The sequence below is a fragment of the Corvus moneduloides genome, chromosome 3 (genome assembly GCF_009650955.1).
Source record: "Corvus moneduloides isolate bCorMon1 chromosome 3, bCorMon1.pri, whole genome shotgun sequence".
In the NCBI taxonomy this organism is placed as follows: Eukaryota; Metazoa; Chordata; class Aves; order Passeriformes; family Corvidae; genus Corvus; species Corvus moneduloides.
In genome coordinates, this window is record NC_045478.1 from 66,601,504 (window position 1) to 66,621,774 (window position 20,271).

Genomic DNA, 20,271 nt, shown 5'->3' on the forward strand with positions numbered 1-20,271 from the left:
AAATAGAATTTTTTTGCAGGCAAAATGCTCACTAAGATGTAGCAGATAATAGATAGATGGGAAATTATTCTTTCTGTAAACATTGGAATTGGCCAGAAAATTTTGACACCAAAAAAATCCTCCAGTAAAATCCCAAACTAATGTTTTTTGGTTTTTTTTTTTTTTAATGACAAACACTAACAAATATCACAATGGGTCTTTTTATAGTTTCTAAATACGTTTACTGTGAGACTCAGTGCAATCAGACAACATTATCATACTAAATAAAACATAAGTAATCTGTCTTTACAACCTGAAATTACTGATACAATACCTGCTTTTCCAAATCTGTTGAATCATGTATGAAGTCTTATACCAAATGAAGGAAATGTACACTCCTATCTTGTGGTATCTATGAGAAGAAAATGTGAACCGGAGGGACACACTCAGAATAATTGCTCCTATGAATTTTATCTGAGTGAATTAAGAGTGAAGAAGGCTATCAGCAACATTCATCTCCTGAAGGTCACCATGGAGGCAGATATTTTACAGGCTAGAGGAGGCCTCTGGTTTGCTTGGTCTGATCTCCAGATCCCCACTCATTTACTGTCACCCAGGCCTCCAAGCCCACACTGTGCAGGTGTGGCCAGATCAAAGGGGATGTCATGGGCTGTGCACATGCTCCCAAGTACTGCAGGTGCAATGTGTCTACACCATTGTCCACACTGTGGCTTAGATCCACCAGCCATTTAACAGCTCAGAAAAGGTGTGTCCCCAGCATATTTATTATCGATGAGCAATTATTTGATCTTCAGTCATATTAGATTATACTGATGACTTCATATGTAGACCCTAGAAGTGGCAAAAATGCTAAGGCTTTTTTTTTCCTACAATAAATCAAAATTGATAATGTACACCAGTTTCCCTTCCCATGCTAATTCTGGCATAGTTTGTTCTTATCAGAGCTGTAATTTTTTAGTAATTGCAATAGATTGGGTGTCTTCTTGTTTTGCAATGTTTTTGCCATATAAGTGTTCCAGTAAATAGCTGTACATGTACGAGCATGAAGGTCTATGTAAGATAATTAAACCTGCACATTCAACAGAATTTATTTTTTTACAGCACCTTGATAAAATATTTAAGCACAGAGAACTTCAACAGAAACTGGTGGATGCCAAGTTGGAACAGTCTCAGGAAATGATGAAGGAAGCCGAGGAGCGACATCAGAAAGAGAAGGAATATGTACCTATCCTTCTAATTTGTCTGTCTTTTATCTAACTTTAGGCCAAAACAAGCCCTGCATGCTATTTCACTAATATATTGGTTCTTCAGGTCCAATCTGGGCAACAGTAGCAGAGAAGTTTTTATAGCTACCATCAATGCTCAGTGCAAAGGAACAGCCTCTGGAAGGCTGCTTGCATTAGCATTAACAGTTTTAGAAGCACACTGCAGAGCAGTGGGTAAGAGCCCAGGCTGCTCCAGCTAGCTCACTGTTATTGTGCAGTTGGTGCATCGTGATATTGGGTCAGGTGATGCCATTAGTTTTCAATTTTCTCTGGTATTTGATACTCCATCTCCCCACATGATAAATGCACACATCTAAACCATCAGAGAGGAGCCCAAGAATGTGGGATTGAAGTGAAATCCCCCAGATTCAAAGCCTCCCCAGGCATCCTGCCATGGGTCCAGTTTTGCCAGTGAGGAAGTCCACAGGAAGCACTTGATATGACAAAACCTCCCCTTCTCTGTTTACCTCCCCATATAGGTTTGCCAGTGCCTCTTTTAGGTGGGCAGCAGCTTTGTCTGCTCTTCCTCCCTTTCCGGTGGAGGGGACATCTCTAGCAAGGGGACAGGGAAAAACAGGTCCAGGAGGGATGTCCCTTGCAGGCACAGCTGTGATGGGAGGAGGACACTCCTCCATCTGTAGTCTCACACATTTTGTGACTCAATCAGACTAAAATTAATTTTCTCAGACTGCCTGGTATTTTCATAGCAATCCTCACATCTACAAAGGATCGGAGTTCAACGTTGGCACATGGTCCCTCTTCTCAGTGGAGGCAGCAGCTCTCAGAGGGAGTGACAGGCTCTCATTAGCTGGAAGAAAGCTTTAGCTTTCACTAGTCCTCCAGCTAACTCAGGAGCAGCATGAGAGAGCTCTAAAGAGAAGACATTTCTTTCCCCATATCTGGGAACAGATCTATTAGCACAAGTCTGGCTAATGAGTATCTTAAAATATGGATGAAAATGTTGGGCTCTAAGCCCTGTGGTTAGAGCACAAGGGAAACACAGCATACACCTCTCACCAAAAACAGCCCATAAGAGCATTTATTCTCTTTCTCTACACTGATCTTGAAGCTGGAACACCCACTCCTGCTCAGCTTTACTCCCAGCTAAAGAGCGAGGGTAAAAAGGAGTTGGGGCTTCTCTGTGCAGATGTGCATATCAGTGCATGACAATTTGTAGTCCAGCTGACTTATTCCATTTCACTCTGACACCTACATAAAGCCAAACCCCAAAATTTCATTCATAACCACTGATTCTTGGCAGATTTAAACTCCAGTAAACATGTCCAAGAAATCATTTACAATGGCAAGGCAAATATGGGCTTACTTTACTGCTGTCACTGGGAGTTCTGCTACTGAGTACCAGATTTCAGATACTGGGAGAAAAAACATCCTCAAAACAGAAGACATAAAAGACCAGGCATTGGCTCTGTGGAAAACTGGCATATGGTGTCGATGATCTTTCTTGCTGCACGTCTCAGAACATGAGTTTTGGGGCTGCTTGTCACCTGTGATTGTCCCTATTTTAGTCAAAACTTCTTTGTGTGCATTATCCAGAAATGCAGTTTTGGTATTTTCATTTCTTTTAAAGCACTGAAAGTCATCACTGTCTACAATTGGGAGTGGAAGATTTTCTTTTTGGCTTTGCTGTGTGTATGAAATAACAGGTTTGAAAACACACTACAAAACCTTTACACAGTGGGTGTATAATAGCATGCACAGTGTACAAAGAATATTTTTCCCATTGTCCAAATTAATGCTTAAAAATCCTGCCCTTGAGGTAAGCTGGTGATGTATGGCTAACATCACCTCCAAGCAAGGTAGATTTAGCTGCAGAACTTCAGGCCAAAAGCCATGCAATGAGTCAAGGCATAATTAAGCATGTCACGATTCATCACAGGTAGCCGAACACCCAGAGATCTGGCCTACACTTGACTCCCACCTCCATCCTATTGATGTGATCTTAGTCCCACCCACCCAGCTATTGTGCTAGGGTCTGTGGGAGTAATGTATATACATGTATGTATGAAATCAAGGTGCTTTTGATGGAGTTTTCTCACTCAGCTGTAACTCTCTCCAGCTCAGTAATGTGCAAAATTAGAACAGTTTTCAGAACCTTTCTCTCCATAGAATTTTCTCATCCCTGTGCATGACCTTTGCTGCAGGATTTTGTAAATGTTCTTAAATGAAAATAATTGTATTCTTTTATCTATTTGATTACTCTTTGAAGGCTCACTTTGATGCTTTCCCATGCACTTCTTCCATGTGGGAATCTCTGCCCCCGTGCAAAACTACTTAATTTTTCAAATATTATTATGGGATAGGGTTAGGGTTAGGATTAGGTGCTCGGGGTTAGGGTTAGTTTTAGGCTTAGATTTAGGCAAGGAGAGATGTCCCCTCTTGCAGAGTCTGTACACCTCAAAAGGACCTCATTTCTTGCACCATTCACTCTACACATGCGTCAAAGAATGTGATTCTGAATTTAATCAGCAATGGTTCATAATACGGCTTTCACAAATGTCAACTTGACCAAAGGATGCAATTTTACCACCATCCTGGAACTGGTCAGCACTTCTTGGACATCCTCTCCCCCATACCAAATATTTTCAGCACTTCTAATACAAACTTTGATGTGCAATTAATTGCAGTTTAAAGTGTCTGAGGCTTTCAAGTATATGACTGCAAGGTATTGGTCAGATTTCTATATAATTGTAATTTACCAAGTCTGACAGCAAAAAAGCGAAGCTTCATTTTCACTAAGCCAGCCCCTGTGACTGTCTGGGCCTCCAGCAGCTATCCTAGCTCTAATAATAAATACAGTGTAGCATCACCACGCTTCACTAAAGTGCTGCTCTGTAAACACCACATGCAATATTTATTCATTTCTTGATACTTCAGCCTCCTTGTTACCACTTCATAGTCTATTAATAAATGTATCAGTTCTGACTCGTTTTCTCCCAGCTTGGTGTTTGCAGATGACCTCAGGCTGCATAAGAATGCATGCTAATTTGAGCAAGCCTCTCTGTGGCTTGCTTCCATTACAGAAGAGTTTATTAACTCTTGGATTTTTACTGACTGCAGAAGCTATGTGGGTCAATAAGAGAGAGGGATTTCATTAAGAGGCAAAAGAAGCAGTATTTCTTTGCCTTCTCTGTTCATCTGTTACGCTGCGGCCAAAGACATGGTGCAGGAGGTGGGATCTTTTAATTATTCCAGTCACACTGCGTATGGAGGTAACCCTAGCTGAGATTAAAGCAATACAGATAAAAGCCCAGTTCTTGGAAGCAATGACTGGTATAGAGACTGGGTAGCTCTGAAGGTTTTCAAATGACTTTTCATTAAATCATTCAAACCCTATAAATTCTAAAAAGCACTCTAAAAAAGTAGATATCAAAGAAAGGTGAAACTTAAAAATCCAGATTTCATCAAAACTTAAAAAAAATTGATTTTTTTTTACATATGTAAAGCATACCCTCTTCCGAGAAAATAAATGAATGAACTGATGCTCATTTAACCCACACCAGCTCTTTTTACTGGCTATGGCACAACCTATTTGAAATTTTAATCAACAAGATCTGAATTCAAGAACTTGATTTATCTCCATTGAACCGAACATCAAATTAAATTCTCAAAATAAATATTAAGAGGCAGGTATAAAACAAATACAACACGACGTTTCTTCATAATTGAGCTGTAAAACATTCTTGTCTAGGAAACTTTAGATGGCAAAAATTCAGTGGGTCCAAATCAAAAGGGAGAATTGATGGAAGAAATATTTTTCTAGAGCTAATATATATATGTTTATATGTCTAATTCAGATAGTCTCTGTGCCACAAACAGCTGGAAGCAGTCAGCATTTTAGGGTTCATCCTCAGCTCTTTTACCGGGTGGTATTTGCATAGTTTACATGTGTTATTTCCAATAAAATATTGAGAATAAAAGTTTTTACTGGGGATCAAATACATTTTCTGCATGTGCTTCTACTCACCTTTCAGTTCCAGTACAAGTAAGATCCACTGACGTACACAATCCTTTTAATTTTCAATATATTTTTAGAGCCCAGCTGTGCTATTTTAAATACAATTTACAGTACAATTTAAGTACAATTTAATGCAACAGAGCAAAATCCTGTGGTAAAATAACTTCTTTATGTCTCCTTTCTCAAGCTATCATTAGCATTATTTTTCTAAAATGTATTTGGCCTGACTAATAAAACACTTTATAAATGTTTGGTAGACAACAGGGACATTTCTTTAACACTTTGGTAAATGTTCCCTGCTTTCAGATTAAACCAATTGCTAAAATACTACTGTGTACTACTAGTACAGCACTACTGTATGGAAGTGCTGGCTCAGAACTGTAGCTAGGAAAGGTCTCTGCACGCCTCATTGCTACAATTCATTCAGCCTCGACCAATCCTCCACCTGCTCTATCTGCAGCCTGCACGCCAGAATGTGATTTTGCCAATCACCTTGGAGTAGGGAATCACACCTTCCCAGGAGCAGCCAGGCAAGAAACTGCAGTCAAGCTCCTCCTGGGCTGCCTACTTAACCCGAGACATTTATCACCCTGAGCTGGAATTCTCCACTTGCCAATGCAAACAGAGCCCAGAGATAACAGACAGCACAAAATTTATGACATTTACTATGCACTGGCTTTCTGAAAACTTGCAGATTTTTTTGAGGCAGGTCTGACTGTGACAATACCCACATGCTAAGTCATGGTCATTATTGCAAAAGGAAGTTTGCCATTCACTGGAGAGCAGGAATTTGGCTGGAGCTGTGCTGAAATGAACATGCCAGAAAGTACCATAACCATTCTCTAGAAGTCTGGTGAAGATATGATTAAATACCACACTTAATTCCAAGTAGGTTTTGAACTCCTATTCAAATATGCCTTTGGAACCCGTATAGCCTGTCCCGTATCTCAGGATAATACAAAATACTCTGTCTTACCTAACTGCTCTAACTATATTCACCTGAAAGCTAGATCACTCCTTATCATAGTAAGAGTAGCTGGAGGATGAGGATTTCCAGCTGATAAACTAGGGACCTAACAGTTTTCTCTCTGTCGCCCAAAACACAGCTCCTGAACCAAGCTGCAGAATGGAAGCTCCAGGCCAAAATGTTAAAGGAGCAAGAGACTGTCCTACAGGCACAGGTGACGTAGGAGAGGTGATTGCATGGTGTGCCTTTGTTTGCCAGTTTTTAACCCATGAGGCACATTCCAGGTAAAGTATCCAAACTACTTTCTGTGTATTCCTTCTAGCCTCATTCTACATCCCATAGACTATTGCAAAGGAAGCAGGTTATTTTCAAGCCAACTGTAAGGTAATGCCCATACTGCAAATCATACTCTGACAAGTGGGTTGTTTAGTCTAAAGAAGAGAAGAGAAGGCCCAGGGGAGACCCTTTTGCAAATTTTTGGTATTTAAAAGAGGTTTATAATGATGGAGAGAGACTATTTGCCAGAGCATGTGATAGGACAAGAGGTAACAGTTTTGAAGTGAAAGAAGAGAGATTTATATTAGATATGAGGAAGAAATGCATTGCTGGGAGGATGGTGAGACACTGGAAAAGGCTGTCCAGAGAAGCTGTGGATTCCCCATCCCTGGTAGTGTACAAGGCTGTCTGGATGGGGCTTGAAGCAACCTGATCAGTGAAAAGTGTCCCTGCCTAAGGCAGGAGGACTGAACTATGTGATCTTTAAAGGTCCCTTCCGACCCTAATCATTCTAATGTGCCATGATTTATGAGTGTATATAGTACTCAACCACAGAACAACGTGTGCGCCTCGATTATTCACCATAACTACCCTTCAGGCAGGTTTCTAATACCGCAAATCACTGAAGCACATATGAATCAGGAAACATGTTTACCAAACTGGAGCTGCTGTGTCCATATGCTTTTATGGACTGGGGTGCAAAAGCATCATTTTCACTAACTTTAACAGGAATTCTGTCTACTAAGGGCTTATAGAAAGGGGTCTCTAGAATTTCAGTGCTTAATTGTAATTTGAAACTTTCAATAAAATAAAATTACTCACCAAAATTACACCAGCAGTCAAGCTGGAGTGAAAGACAGTAAAACCAAGAAATAGGCAGAATATACTACACTTTGGGAGCAATGCAACAATCAACCTTGAATAGTCAAGTGAGACCTTGAATCGATGAATGAGAACACTAGATGACATTAAAAGGAGAGAGTATCAGTAGATTTTTCTAGATTTAAGAAACACTTATGTAGATTTATCTTCCTTGACCTGTCTGTGAGAAAGATTCCCCTCTAGCAGAACCTTGAGGGAGGTGGTGTCAGTCCATCAGCCCCTCTTGCAGCTGCCAATCTCCTCATCCATCAAGAAGCGCCCTCCTAGCCCTTGCTCACAGTTAATCATACAGGCAAGTTGTCCCAGCTTTTCCCTTGCAGATGGTCTAATTGCTACCTGTTGAGCAGTCAAGAAATGCTGGTGTTAAACTGATAACTTGGAAATATGTTAAGAGGGGTTTTGTTTTTCACATGTTTATTCAAAGGCTGAGATAAGCCAGTGGCACACTGAAGAACATCATATAAACTGCTGCTGACAATAGATTGACAGGTCCTGCAATCAAACCTCAAAGGCCTCCAACTGAGTCTGTCCCGACTGCAAACCTGCTCCTGATTTTCTCAGAGTGGTTTTAATTAAACTTTCATGTTCAACCAGAAGAAAAAAAAAAAAAATGCAGGCAGACCTCTGTAGCCAGTTTAATGAAACTGGAGGTATTGATAAAAACTAGAATATATTAGGCACACATTTGAAACAGAAAAAGTGTTTTCAGAAAAACCTAGTCAAGTAAGTCTGTAAAGGCACTGAGAATACACGTGCCCCTTGCAGACTTGTACAGACAAAAATTAGGTGATTCACTTCCTGAAATGAAACATGCAGTTAGGTGTGTTGCTCAAGTGTGAGAACTCTGTCACTTACACCTCAGCTGGGAATAATAACATTATTAGTATTATATTTTTAAATTTTTATTATTTCCTCTATGGTAGCACCAAAGGACCTCCCTCATGGACCAGATGCTATCATGCAGGGTGTTGTGCAAGTGCAGAACAGAAAGAGCATAAAGAGTTCCTTGATGCAAACAACACAAAGCAATAAATAGATATTATGTGCCATCCCTGGAAGTGTTCCAGGACAGGTAGGATGGGACACTGAGCAACCTGGTCTAGTGGAAGGTGTCCCTGCCCATTGCAGGGATGGTCTTTGGGGTCCCTTCCAACACAAGACTTTCTATGATTTCTATGATTCCATGAGGAACAGATGCATGGAAATTTAAGAGAAGACAGTGGGTCAGTGAGATAGGGAGAAGCCATAATATAACCTTCACAGTGAGATATTACTCTGTTTCAGAGGAGGTGATGAACGCCCACTGCTTCCTTGAGCTGGAAAGAACTGGGGACATCCTGTTCATGCCAGCCTGTCTCTGGGTGGCACAATGTGCCTGAGAGAGCCAAATCCGGCGCTCCAAATGGTGACAGGGATCTGGCACTATCTGAGGGGGTACACCCAAACTGTGGTGCTGCTTCCCAGGATGCTGCATGCTCTCCCCAGGCATGATGCTTAGGCAGACTATTTTAGCTTCACACACTGGAACAAAATAAAAATATAGAAGTCAGTCGAGACCTTTAGTGCAACCACTAGGCCATGGCAACCAAGAAGAACATAACAAGGCCAAAGGGGTGTCCCCACTGTAGCACCCTCTCAGCATGGCAATGCTGAGGTGCCCCCACTTCCCAAGGCCTTGCACTCACAGCTGTGCTGCCTCTGCCCTCCCTGCCCACACAGTCCTGCTGGATGCAGCAAGGGGGTCCTCATCTCCCTGACCTCGGAGCACAGGTACATGCTCCTAGTGAGAGACACCTCTCACAGCCTGTTCCCAGACACTATGAAAACATTCCTTTATTATTCAGCTTTAAATTGCAGAAGCTGTTCTTGGTGCTATGGTGCCGCCTAGGGCCCCAGCTGAGGTCAGAGCTTGCCCTGTTCAAACGTTAAAGGTTTTTGACCTAATTAAACAATACGCAAAAATTGGAAGGGAAAGCAGAGACAGAATTGAGGTGAGTTTTTTTAAAACAGACCTGGGCTAGGAGCCTCAGTTGTCTGACTCCCACCCCTGCTCCATCATCTGGCTTTGGGATGCTCAGGCATTTCTCCTTAGAGCTATGACATCTCTTCCAAATGTCAGTGTTCCACTGATACACTTGGTATCAGTGTCCCACTTAGGCTGTGGAACTTGGGCTGCTAAGACAAATCCCTCTGAGTTTTTGTTTGTGCCTAGGTCACAGCTCTGGCTACAGCCTTGTATAAATTCAGACAGGCAAGCTCCACACCAGCTCGCTCTGATATTGGCACCACCGAGCACTCCATATGGGTTAACCTCCGGTGTCTTCACCCAGCTCCATGGGGTAGGGTGAAGCCAGAGCCCTCCTCACAGCCTCCAAAGCCCTTACAACCCAGGTTGTACTTAGCTAGAACACATCCACTGTACTTTGCATTGGGGCACCATAACAACTATCTTGAACGAACATGATACATAATTGATGATACCTAATTTCAAAATCAGAATTAAAGCCACCCCACTATTAGCAACATTCTGTAAATCTTCTTTTCCTCAGTAACTGCACAGAAGTATCAGAGGAGGGGGTGAGTTAGCTGGCACCACACTAAAGAAAAGCTTCTAGATAATCCTTTATCCAGCTCCCTGCTGGTGTGGAGAGAGAGGGCAACCAGCTTCCACCCACACACCGGAATACTGCAGGCTGCTCTTGAACCTCCCAATGCTCTGCACCCACCCTGCCTCAGCCACCACATGTGACACCATTACTTTCCCTAAGAGCTGCCAGGCTGGATAGATTAAATGTCTGATCACCTAAACACTGCTGGGACCAGAAAGTTCCGACCACTGTTCTGGCACCAGAAGGAAGGGAACAAGCTAGAGCTGGTCTTCTTTTCCAAAGGAAGAAAAACCACCAAACAAACAAACAAACAAAAAAGCCCCACCAAACAAAAAAAAAAAAAAAAAAAAAAAAACAAACCAACCAACCAAACAAAACAACCAGAAAAAGTTGAAAACAAGAAAATCTTACAGAAAAACTAACCTCAGATCTTTAGAACATTTGTTCCCCTAAAACCATCTGATGATTTTAGGTACAAAAAAAAAAAAGTAATAATGACAAAATACAGCCACAGATGAACTTTCACAGGGCTGCCAGGTATAAACTGATAGCAAAATATGGAGCTCTGGTAGTCTGAAATGCTGCCACATTGCAACAGAACTTTCTTCTGCTCTGCTTCATGAAGTGAAACTGGCAGAAGAGGCTGGCTGTGGATGGCTTTCTCTGTCTTTGTTGGCCTTGCCTACAGCTGCAGTCCAAAACAGAGCTGACAAGGTGCTCTCTCAGCTCACTCAGGCTGTGGTGCAGGGATGCATCTTGAAGGAATCCAGTGCAGAGTCACTGTGGTGTGAAAGTGAAGGGTGGGCTTTGCTTACATGCCAGATAACATAGAAAGACACTCCTCTTGAACAGGGGAGTCCAGTGAAGCACATCAAGCACTGCCTGTGCAGCTCCTGGCCACAGCCGGAGCCATCAGGTGGAAAGATGGAAGAGCGGGACGGCAGCGTGATGTGGGGATGCCTCTCCCCCAGCTCACTTGGACATCAAAAGCATCATAGCCAGGGTAGTACCCAGGTCCCAGCCTGGCTGGAGGAGTAATCCACAAGGCAGGTGAACAGCCAGGCAGCCAGGCAGTATTGAGATCCTCTGTCAGGGCTGAAACCCCCAGGTTAAAGCTGGGGTTTGGGGATGTCTGCATGGTGAAGCAAGGCTTAGAGCTCAGGCACAGCTCTGCTCACGCTGGCTCCCACCTTGAGTTAATCCCACTGCATGGTCCTGCATAGCATCAGTGGTTGGATCAGCTCAGGTTAGTCCTTGCCCATGGAAGTGGGCCAGGGATCAAACCAAGGAAAATGTTTTCAGAAGTCTTGATATCTACAGAATTACTTTTTTTCTGGGCACTCTGTATAGAGACACCACAGCTGCAACATTCAGGAGAACAGGGCATCCATAATTCCCAGGTACTTTTAAAATCACTTGCCTGGCTCTTTCTATTCTTACTCAGTTTACCTTTCTGCAGTAGAGGAATCATAGTAGTTTGCAACCATAAAAAAATGCATAGAGTTTCTCTTCCCTGATGTTTGTGCTTCATGATCTCCAAACAGAAGCTAATTTCCATGTTCAAACACAACACTTATTTTATTATCTTCTACCAAAGTAGAAGTTCACCATCCTGGATGTTCTGAAATTACTGAGTGGGTTTTTTTTTTCTCTCTGTTAATACAGATCACTCTCTACTCTGAAAGGTTTGAAGAATTTCAGAAAACATTGACCAAAAGCAATGAAGTGTTTGCCACATTCAAACAGGAGATGGAAAAAGTGAGTAGGAGCTCATGCTTGAACTCTGTAATTGATAGTTTCCTTTTAGATTCTGATATTTCTTACTGTAATAATTCTATCTGAGATGGGACCATTTCTGCACATTTTGAAGAATAATCTCATCAACAATTGAAATAAGATTTAGGACACACTCAGCCACAAGTGACAGCAGGTTAGATTTCAGCTCTGCAAGCTGAACAGCAGAAAGGAGCACAGAAAGCTCTCCGTTTTAGCTAAAACTGAAAATGCCTGGAAGAATAAACATTTTACATAAAATCTAATGTGGTGGTTGGGTACAGATCCCTAAGACATACCAGAGGGGGAGTCTGGAGCCACATTTATCAGACCATGTTCCCAGGAGTGAACTTCTGGATGACTGACACTGGTACAGAGAGTTTGACATAGGCTACGTATCTTTCTACCTGAGTGTGTAGGCAGAGCTGAAGCCCACCATCCCCTTTCCACCATATGGAAACAGTCCAACAAACAGTTTCCTTGCAGCTGGGGTTCTTATTTCCTGTGATGAATGGGAGTTAAAACCCCATTCCCATCCACATGTTGTACCTGCTTTCATAATTAACAGCGTTCTGCTCTGCCACCAAGGCTCAAAATCCTCACGCCCTGATCCCGGCAGCCTCTAATGATTCTTCACAGAGAGTTCTGTCTGCAGAAAACAGAAGGGAAAATGGTGCTATTTAGCTAGTGGTGTGTTTTGGAAGTAGTATAGAGGGGTGCCTAATCCAGGGGGAACTTGCCTGGCCTCGATGGCTCAGAAGAGCCCATCTTTAACTTCCCAGCAATCTAACACTGTGGTCTGGTAAAGAGACGAAGATTCCACCATTGCTTTGCCTTTTGTTTTTGTGGTAGTTTGTATGCTGGAAGTTGGCTATAATCAATTGGTCCTACTTTTGGGACTACAGACTAGAGGCTGAAAGTTATATAGCAGCTACTTAAAATGAAATCCATCCCTTAACATAAATTATTACTTAGCACAGACACTACAGCCGCTGGTAGAAGAGTTATGAGTAGGGCCAAAGACTTGAATAAAGGGGCTGCCCTAATTTCATCTGCACCATGGAATTTCTGTTGTGATTCAGCTTTTCTTCCTGATTCTATAGATGACAAAGAAAATGAAGAAGTTGGAAAAGGATACTGCTACATGGAAATCCAGGTTTGAGAACTGTAACAGAGCATTACTGGACATGATTGAAGAGGTGAGCAGTCTTTCCCATATCAAGATGCATCCTTTTCCCCACATAAAGCTTTAACCAGGAGATGAGATAACCTGAAACTGCCAGAAGTCAGTGAAAAGTTTCTTCTTGAATGTAAGGATCTCTCTTTCAAGCTACCTTGACAATTGGATGTCTTTAAGGAAAAAGACAATCCCAGCTGCTAGGGCTTTTAAATTGTGCAGGCATTCACTACATCCATGATAAACTGAATTATGTAACTCTGAATTTTAAGTGCTCTAAAAATGGGTGATTCTTAATGCTCTCCCATAGAAGCAAATTGGCATTAGTTCACTTCATGCTACTTTCTGCATAAGAGCATCTACCCAGGGAATTAATGTGTTCTAGCTAATGAACTTTAAAATCATGCCTTTCATTAACTTCCTGTGTAGTCAAACTCTAAGAGTCAAAAGCAAGTATTGTGTCTCACCATACCTTTAAATGTGCCATCCCAGGGGCATTGCAAAGGAAGTTCATAAGCACATTGGAACTCATTCAAAGAAGGTAAGAGGCTGCCTGAAATTTCACCCCAAACATATGCTGAACTTGGACCAGATCTTTCTGGTTAGCTTTGTAGCTCTGTGCTATTGCTACTTCGATTTCTGTATCTCTTGTTTCCTCACTGGGTGTAGAAAATGCTTCAATTCAGGACGCTCTCACAGAACCCAGAAGCAAGATAAACAAAAAATATAAAGCAGCTTGTTTTTCTCCAAATTCACACGCACACCTACCAAAAGTCCAAGTAGGCTTTTGGATGCTTATCTGTATGGACATCCACTATGCTTTTCCATCTCTCCACATCATCAGTAGGTATTCCTGCAAATGTATTTGAGTGAAATTGATCTGAATATGTATGCAGAATGTTAATACACTGTAGTTACAGGGATGAATTTCCTCTTGAAGCTTTCCAAAAGACCAGAGTTATTGAAGAGCAGTTGGTGAAAGCCAGCCACCTGGCAGCATCCTCTGAGGGCTGCTTAGATCTCAAATTATTTCCTAATTGCCAGTTCCACTAATGAATTGTATGCAACCAAACTGAGCCTGTACCTTTGCCTGATGTCTTTGTCTACAGAAAGCCATGAGGTCCAAGGAATATGAGTGCTTCGTGCTGAAAATCCAGAGGCTAGAGAACCTTTGCCGTGCTCTGCAGGAAGAGAGGAATGAATTGTACAAAAAAATAAAGCAAGCACAGTTCCCAGAAGAGGTGAATGGAAACAGCATCTTAGAAGAAGAAGAAGATGATGACACTGATACAACCCCTTCCTCCTCTGAGCAGGCAAGCATTGAGCTGCATGAGAGTGACAAGAAGATGCTGAAGCAGCTGGCTGAAGCTTTCAGGGTGTCCCACAAGGCAGAGGAGTCCCTCCCAAGCAACAGCAGCAATCCAGAGACCTGTGACACTCAAACATGCAGTGCCATCCTGCTGCCAGAATCCCCTGCTCTTCTCCTTCCACATTCAGAGGCTGGGAATCACTGTGAGCAGCCCAGCACAAGCACACCAACACCCACTGAACGCACACCAGCACTCACTGAAAGTATGACAGCGGCCACCAAGGATGTGTCAAAGCCCACCAAAAGCATGGCCTCACTTCCAGACAGGGTGCCAACACCCACAGAAAGTGTGCCAATGCCTCCCGAGAGTGTGCTAGTACCCACTGGGAATATGCCAACACCCACTGAAAGCATGCCAGCAACCCCCGAAAACGTGCCAACACCCACACAAAGCACACCCACTCCCCTTGAGAATACGCCAGGACCCATTCATTGTCCACCAAAAGCTGCAGAATGTGCAGATGACCCAGGAGATACAGCTGTCCAAGGTCAGTCTGCAGAGCAAACAGGGGACACAGACATGGAAGCAGTGGACTGAAGACACCATGTTTCCAGGCTTGTCTTCTGTAAACCAGAGCTCTGCTTTGTCCTCTAAATTGAGACCTTTTTTTTTTTAAAGAAACAAAAATTGGTTCCTAAAACACACTCATGTATCTGTATGCAAATGTAATGCACTTCTCTTTGCTACCACTATCCAGTAATAATGGGTCTGCCAATTTTGCAGTCCTTCATCTGCTTGAAGTATAATATTTTCTTAATGACATGAAAATACAATGAAATCACAGGATCTTTTTTTCCCAGGCATGATGAGTCATCTCATTCAGCAAAATAATTTTAGTGTTGCAGTACCATGTTTCCAAAACCATTGCAATTCTCATGCATATATTTAAAGACTCACGATTAATTCTATCTATTTGTTTCGACATTGCATAAAAGATGGCCTACTCGGACACACAAGTGATTTTAGTAAATGAGGTGAAATGAATCTGTAATTACAAAGTAAAATAGTGAAAGTATAAATGTGGTCAGCCATATCCAAGGAGCAGTTCAACAACCAGAGGTGAATTTTTGGGCAAGGAAATGACCACTCAGCACTGTAGCCTAAATACCCACAAGCTTTCAGCCTTACCTTCCATTGGTCTTTCCTGCTCAGTGTTCTAGAATAGGTTTTGTTTTCAACAGAACTACAGGGAAAGGAAAAAGATCTTTTCTAGATTCCCATAAAATAACTGAAAATAACATCAATTTCCAAACTGATAGCAATTTCCAAGGTAGGGGGTCACAACTCTCTGTCTCCATCCAATAAAAAACTGCTACACTGTCATACTGTTTGGAATCACAAGCCCAACAGTGGTGATCATGCCTGTTTCCAGCTCACAAATGAGATTAGAAATTCAGAAGTTGGTTGCAGATCCCAGTTTCTAGGCAAGGAGCAGAAAGCAGAGGGGAAGGTACTAGGATGTATTCCAGAAGAATAATCCTGAGATCATGCTTCTGGATGGTGCAGTCCCTCCCAGTTACAGCCACATGAACCACAGCTTCCTCCTGGCACTGCTGCATGTGCTAATGCTCCCAGCAGAAGGATGAGAACACTTGCCTGTCACCCCATTCTAGAAGCAGAGCACAAGTCAATAACCCAGAAGCAAAGAGGAACCAGGAAAGTAGAAATATCTCTCACAGACACCTCCAGGGGCTGGCTACATTCTCATCCGCTTATCTTGTCTAACCGGCTCTTCCCATCTGCCTGCCAACAACTCTTGCTTAATAATGTAGCCACCTTGCCAGAAACTGGTTTATTCTGGTGCCAAGAACAGAGATGAAGAAGGAAGGAGGAAAGAGAGGGTACCTACCCAGACAGCTCTACTGTCTCAAGCAAGGAGAGTAAGGAGGCTTTTAAAAAGAAAGTTTTAAAAATCCTGTGGACACATTCCTTGTTTCTCATCTCCTTCCTCTGAATTCCATCCAGGCCTTTCAGAGTCTCAGCTGGATAGCTTAAGAATTTGAAAAGGGCAATTAAACTCTTGTTTAAAGATGTTTAGAAGTTGAAAAGGGAAATATTAAAATCAAAGAAACCCATGTTTATGGACCGATCCCAAGAAGACCCTGAAGACAAAGTTACTCATTCAAGCCAAAGTCGAAATACACATGAACCATGAGGAAAGATGTCATTTTTGGCAGACCATGGGAAACAGTGGCCATAGAGTCCTTCCAGCATGCCACCCTCCTAAAATGGGGTTTGAATCTTTGCTTACTGCCAACATGGTTCCTACTCTGGTTAAATATGCATGTGCACTGTTTGGTCCAGCCTTTTCCAGAGCTAACTCTTGGAGTATACAGAGTGTAAGTTGCCACACTGTGTTTGGATATGGCCTGTAGCTATTATCGGTACAGTTTTCAAGTGTGAATGCTTTATGTTAGATAACAAGACCTGCAGGATTTATCTCATGTCTTTAATCATCTGAAAGTAGATAATGTGAGTCGTAGTTATCTTAAGCTCCTTTTATAAGCCTTTTACAGTGAAGAAGAAAAAGCATCTTTTGAGGACAAGTTATCTCATGGTAAGACTGGCAGCCAAGTCAGAAGGAATTACTTTCTCTCTGAAGACGATATTTCTCTTCAGATTCTAGAGCCAGCCCAACACAACAAATTTAAATTTAATATGCCTACTGTTAGGTATCTAAATTAGGCAACATGAATCCCATCAAATATTCAGATTCAAAGCCCTAAGCGAATGGCCATCTCTAAAAACCAAGCCAGTTATGTGCCTGTGAAAACATTAATCTGTAACAAATCTTTATCCTAAGATAAAAAGTTATACTCACCTGATACACTTTTTTTAGTTTCCATTGACTGAAGTTGGTAGAAATATAGTTTCCATTACAAGTTTTGTTTGTTGTTAGGGTGACTTTTAAAATTGATGCAATTTATGTACTTGTTAATGTTTTGGGGGTTTTAATTCTTGATCTTGTTTGATTCTGTTGCCATTTTAGTAACTACCTGCATGAAACCAACTTATTTTTCTTTAAATAGGCCTTTCTTTTTCTTCAAATAGTCTTCAGTTGTTGATGTTTTCTTATACATTCAAATGTTCAATAATAATGGCCTTGCAACTTTAGATTGGTTCCATTTTGCATAATCATTATGGTCACATCTTTAATTATGTAACTGATGTCTCATACCTTCCAACTTCAGCGAGCAGGGAGACAAGGATCCTGCAGATAAAAACTTCCTACATAGTTATGATTTATTCTTACAGCATCATTCCTCATGAATAAATACATAGTCTTCTGGGAAAATTACTCCCCCTCTATTCCACCTTCCTCATTTTTGCCCTTGTAATTCTAACACTGCACTCACATACTTGCAATTCCTATTACTATGAGTTTCTCTCACATACCTGTTGCTTCTCTTCTTTAATACCATGTACCAACTGCATTTTATCCCAGCAGTTTCCTGCTCATTTTCAGTGCACACATACAACACTGAAAGCACAGGAGAGTGACCTTTATACCTTTTAGTTTCAGGATTTGGTTTCATGTGTTTACAAGGGATAGGAATTGTAGGGAAAATTCTGGCTGATCCCAGGCTGCAAAGAGCATTTAGAGTCAAACTGTGGGGATGGTTTATGTATAATCTCACAGCCTGTAGAGCTGTGGAAGGCTGTAGTACCCTCATAGTGGTGGAAAATCTGTAAAATTTAATCAAGCACCTGTTAATCATCCACTGCATCAGACTGGAAGATTAAATCACCATCACCATGACAGGTTCCTGTGTGCTAACCTTCATTTTCTCATTCTTCTTCAACATTAATTCCTGGCCTCCCTTGCTCTTTTCTTCCACTGGTACCCTATATAAAACTGACTCTGCACAGTATCGGTGTCCTTGTGAAAAGCCTTTGGGATGGCAGTCTGCACAACAGCTCTGCTGCACTTCCCTCAAGGTGCCTCTGCACTCAAGGCACAGAAACCCACAACACTTCTGTGGTCATCTGGAGGCAGCAAGTGGCAGTGAGACGTGTCTCCCCAGTGTTCATCATTATCATCATTATTCTACTAATCTGGCAGTCTCAGCAATCCTGGTGTGTTCTGTGATTGCCTCCTTCAGTTTTGCTTTTATTTCACACAGTTACTCCCTTACCATCAGGCACAGATTTGGGGGTGAGGAGAGGTGGTGATGGTAGCTATTTCTTCCTTACTAAACCCATCCATTGCTGCACTGCTTCCAAACCAGCAATAGTCCTTATTGGCAAAAGTTGCAAGGAAAACACAAAAATATTTTGCCTTTATGCATGTCTGACCTTTTGTCACCTCAAAAATATAACAGTTCCCCTGCTGAATATGTAAAATACAACATTTTTCAATAATCAAGGGTTTTTCCAAATGTGAGGGAATTTTCATGATGACTACTAAAATCACATTCATTATGTTAACATGACACTCTCACCTAATTTCTGATCCCCATAGCAGACCACAACACCAATAAATCTTGTTGATGAGAGGTTAGTAAGAAACAGATGATTTGTTTCAGCTTAACTTCCCCCACAAAAGCGATCAGAAGTAGACACAGGCATGGAATATACAATCCAGATGACAGAACTGCAGCAATAGTGCAAGTGTGCACACTCCTGATATTTGGAGATGGTCTGAAAGAAAGGGCACAGGAAGAGCCAAAAGAGGTAATGGTTCAGAAATAAGAATAGTATATTTTACAATATCTACATCACATGTATTTGAACAAGGGTATAGAGGGAACACTCTTTGCTCCTACTCACAGGAGCCAAATGCTGTAAGCATGCCCAGACAGAGCAACTGAACTCCTGCATCCAGACTAAGCCAGTCCTGAGTTTATCCAGAGGATGCTACAAAGGGATGCATGTACGCCCACTCATGTTGCCTCATGACATATGTGCTCTGTCCCATAAAGGAGGAAACAACCCCATTATTCTCCCTGTCACAACTACTTGCAGCCCTGTCTGGAAGACTGGAAAAAGCTTTACATTTCATTGTATTTGGATACTAACTGTTGGGGTTTTTTTTCTTTATGCATCTCTTATTTGAGATTATTTTCTCTGTTTATCCCATTTAAAATATTTTTATGCTTTAAAAAAAAAAAGGTAAAGGCTTAAGTGTGAGCCAAAGTTAGTTAGATTCAGCTATGACGTGCAGATAAAATATCTGTAATCCAGACTGTGAGAAAAGCAGCCTTCGCAAAATACTCTATGTTTAGCACCAAAAAAAGCATTCTAAGGTTGTACTAAAATATTGCACCTTGTGGCCATGAGACAAAGAAGAGATGAAGAAAATAATCTCATGTTCTCAGATCAAGAAAACAAGTTCCATATTAGTAGATTTTTTTTTTCCCTGGGAAAAATAATATAGAAAAAAAAGAGGATAAAAAAGGATATAGAGGAAGCCCCCTTGAATTTTGCATGAATCATTTTATACACTGATTATCAAAATCACCACAGAATGTGCTTTCAGAGTATCTCAGAATGCTTGTCAAGCTGATTTACCACAGGCCTGGTTCCTACGGTATATCACCATGTCCCGCAGCCATAGGGAGGAGGAGGAGGAGAAGATCCAGCAGGCAGGAATTGTGCAGCAAGATTGATTTATTTAATTATTTTACAAACTCTTTTATAGACCTTTTTCTTCATAGTCTAATTGGACAAAGGACCAGCCACCCCTTGGGGGTGATGGGCCAAAATCCTAAAACATCCATTGTCAAAATATTTTCTACTATACCATAAACAAGACTTTTCAAGGTTGCAGGTGGCTTGGTTGTTTACATTCCCTGCTACCTCTTCTGTGAGAGAGAAAAATCTCTCACGGACTTAGAAAATAACAAGAAGTCCTCGCTAACAGCATTTTTGTACCTACAAAGCTGTAAGTGTTAAGGAATGACTTACGACCTTACTTTGGGCTGAGGGCCACATGCTTTGGGTTGTAATGCAACAGTAATACACTGCAGAAATACA

At 41.6% G+C, this 20,271-nt stretch overlaps 1 protein-coding gene across 1 annotated transcript in view; it reads left to right on the top strand.

Moving 5' to 3' along the window:
* Positions 1-18,055, top strand: part of TXLNB (taxilin beta) — a 36,325-nt gene extending 18,270 nt beyond the window's left edge. The window contains exons 6-10 of the mRNA XM_032102006.1: positions 1,102-1,221; positions 6,348-6,422; positions 11,641-11,733; positions 12,852-12,947; positions 14,035-18,055. Coding sequence (XP_031957897.1) covers positions 1,102-1,221; positions 6,348-6,422; positions 11,641-11,733; positions 12,852-12,947; positions 14,035-14,832 — 1,182 coding nt within the window. The 3' untranslated portion in view covers positions 14,833-18,055. The remainder of the gene's footprint in view (positions 1-1,101; positions 1,222-6,347; positions 6,423-11,640; positions 11,734-12,851; positions 12,948-14,034) is intronic.
* Positions 18,056-20,271: the final 2,216 nt, after the last annotated feature.